The sequence below is a fragment of the Cariama cristata genome, unplaced genomic scaffold, assembly GCF_000690535.1.
Source record: "Cariama cristata isolate BGI_N322 unplaced genomic scaffold, ASM69053v1 scaffold30636, whole genome shotgun sequence".
In the NCBI taxonomy this organism is placed as follows: domain Eukaryota; kingdom Metazoa; phylum Chordata; class Aves; order Cariamiformes; family Cariamidae; genus Cariama; species Cariama cristata.
In genome coordinates this window covers 6,632-8,134 of record NW_009624410.1, presented here as the reverse complement: position 1 = coordinate 8,134, position 1,503 = coordinate 6,632, and the positions used below count along the sequence as shown (strand labels likewise).

General features: G+C 51.4%; 1 protein-coding gene across 1 annotated transcript in view; it reads left to right on the top strand.

Annotated features, from left to right (window-relative positions):
- CD34 (CD34 molecule) overlaps positions 1–402 on the top strand; it is a 12,386-nt gene extending 11,984 nt beyond the window's left edge. The window contains exon 8 of the mRNA XM_009703166.1: positions 211–402. Within this exon, the coding sequence (XP_009701468.1) occupies positions 211–402 (192 nt within the window). The remainder of the gene's footprint in view (positions 1–210) is intronic.
- Positions 403–1,503: the final 1,101 nt, after the last annotated feature.

Below are 1,503 nucleotides of genomic sequence, written 5' to 3'. Positions count from 1 at the left end.
TGGTTTGCTTGCTTTGTCTTGCCACGGCATGGTTCAGGCTCTCTGTTCCCCTTCTTGTCAGCGAAAACAGGTTCCCATGCCTGCAGTTGTTTGTACCTCGGGTCCGGGAAGCGCAGGCAGCCAGCCAAGCCCCCGCCTGCAATCAAAGCCGGTTGCTGTCAGCCCTTTCCCTTCCCTAACTCTGCCTTTGTTATTTATGTACCTGTTTAGGCTGAAGACCCGTATTACACGGAAAACGGTAGCCAGGGAAACACGATGTTGATGATGCCCTCCCAAGAGCAACCTGAGCTGCAGGAGAAGCCAAACCTCAACGGTGGGACTCAGGAGAACGGGACCGGCCAAGCATCCTCCAAAAACGGGCACTCCGCCAGGCAGCACAGCCCCGCCGACACCGAAATGTGAACCGGGCGGAGACGCGCATCCTTAGCACGAACCGCGAGGGGAGCGGAGAGACAAGGGAGGACAAGAGTTTTCCATGGACAGCTAGGGAATTGCAGATCTTTTTTTATTATTATTATTATTTCTGTGAAGAACTTCAAAATCAGCCTAAAGCATGTTAAGCACCAGAGCTGCCAAAGACCTGCTTCTCTGTCTCCTCCTGCTTCTCCCGTTGACCACACAAGACACTTTCTCGCAGCTGTTCTCTGCTTTTGTTGTCGGAAGAACACGATGAGAAATGCAAGTGCCCTTAGCCCTCGACAGCTTTGAAGCGGAGGCAGACTGAAGCTACAGAAGCCTTGAGCCAGACTCCAAACAGCCAAAATTTTTGGTGGCAGTGTGCTAGGCTGACTAAAATAGGTAAATTGGGATTTCAGTGACAAAAACCTCTCAGGTTTCAGATAATTTTCGTTAATAGAGTTGTTTTTTATCTCACTTTTATGTTTAAGTGCAGGATTTCTTCCTCTTTTAAGAACACCAGGCATTTAATCCCCCTTCTTGTGCTTTAGCTCTTCTTTAGTATTTCCTACTCCAGCAGAATTTGGTGAAGCTCTGTGTAAAACTTTCCACATGAAATGTGAATAGTCCTCAAACTTGTTTCTTTTTCAATCCTACCAGTACGCAGGTAGTCGTTTTACAGTACAAACCTTCCCCGGTCTCTTCGTGTCGAGGACCGGAGATGGCATTTGAGGAGGCAGGGCCAGCACCAGTCACTTGGGTGAGATGGAGAACTCCTGCTCCAGCTGTGGACGGCTCCGCAGGGGCCGGGGGGCTGGCAGCCCCATCGCCCCCCTCCCGCCTCCCCTCCTAGGGCCCAGGGTGGGACTTTGGGAATAAAAGGTGCCAAAGTGCTCCCAGTGGGACGAGTGCCGGACAGAAACCTGGCTCTGCTACGAGTGTTTCTCCCTCTGCATCAGCAGCGGGCGCGTGAACAAAAGAAGTATTTTTGCTTTGGTAAGTGAAGGTCAACACCCAGATCCCAAGGGCAGGAGCGGGTCCTACCTAGCTCTGCACTGATCCTGCTCCCAGAGCTGTTGTTGTGCAAGCCCAGTGTTGATGATGCAA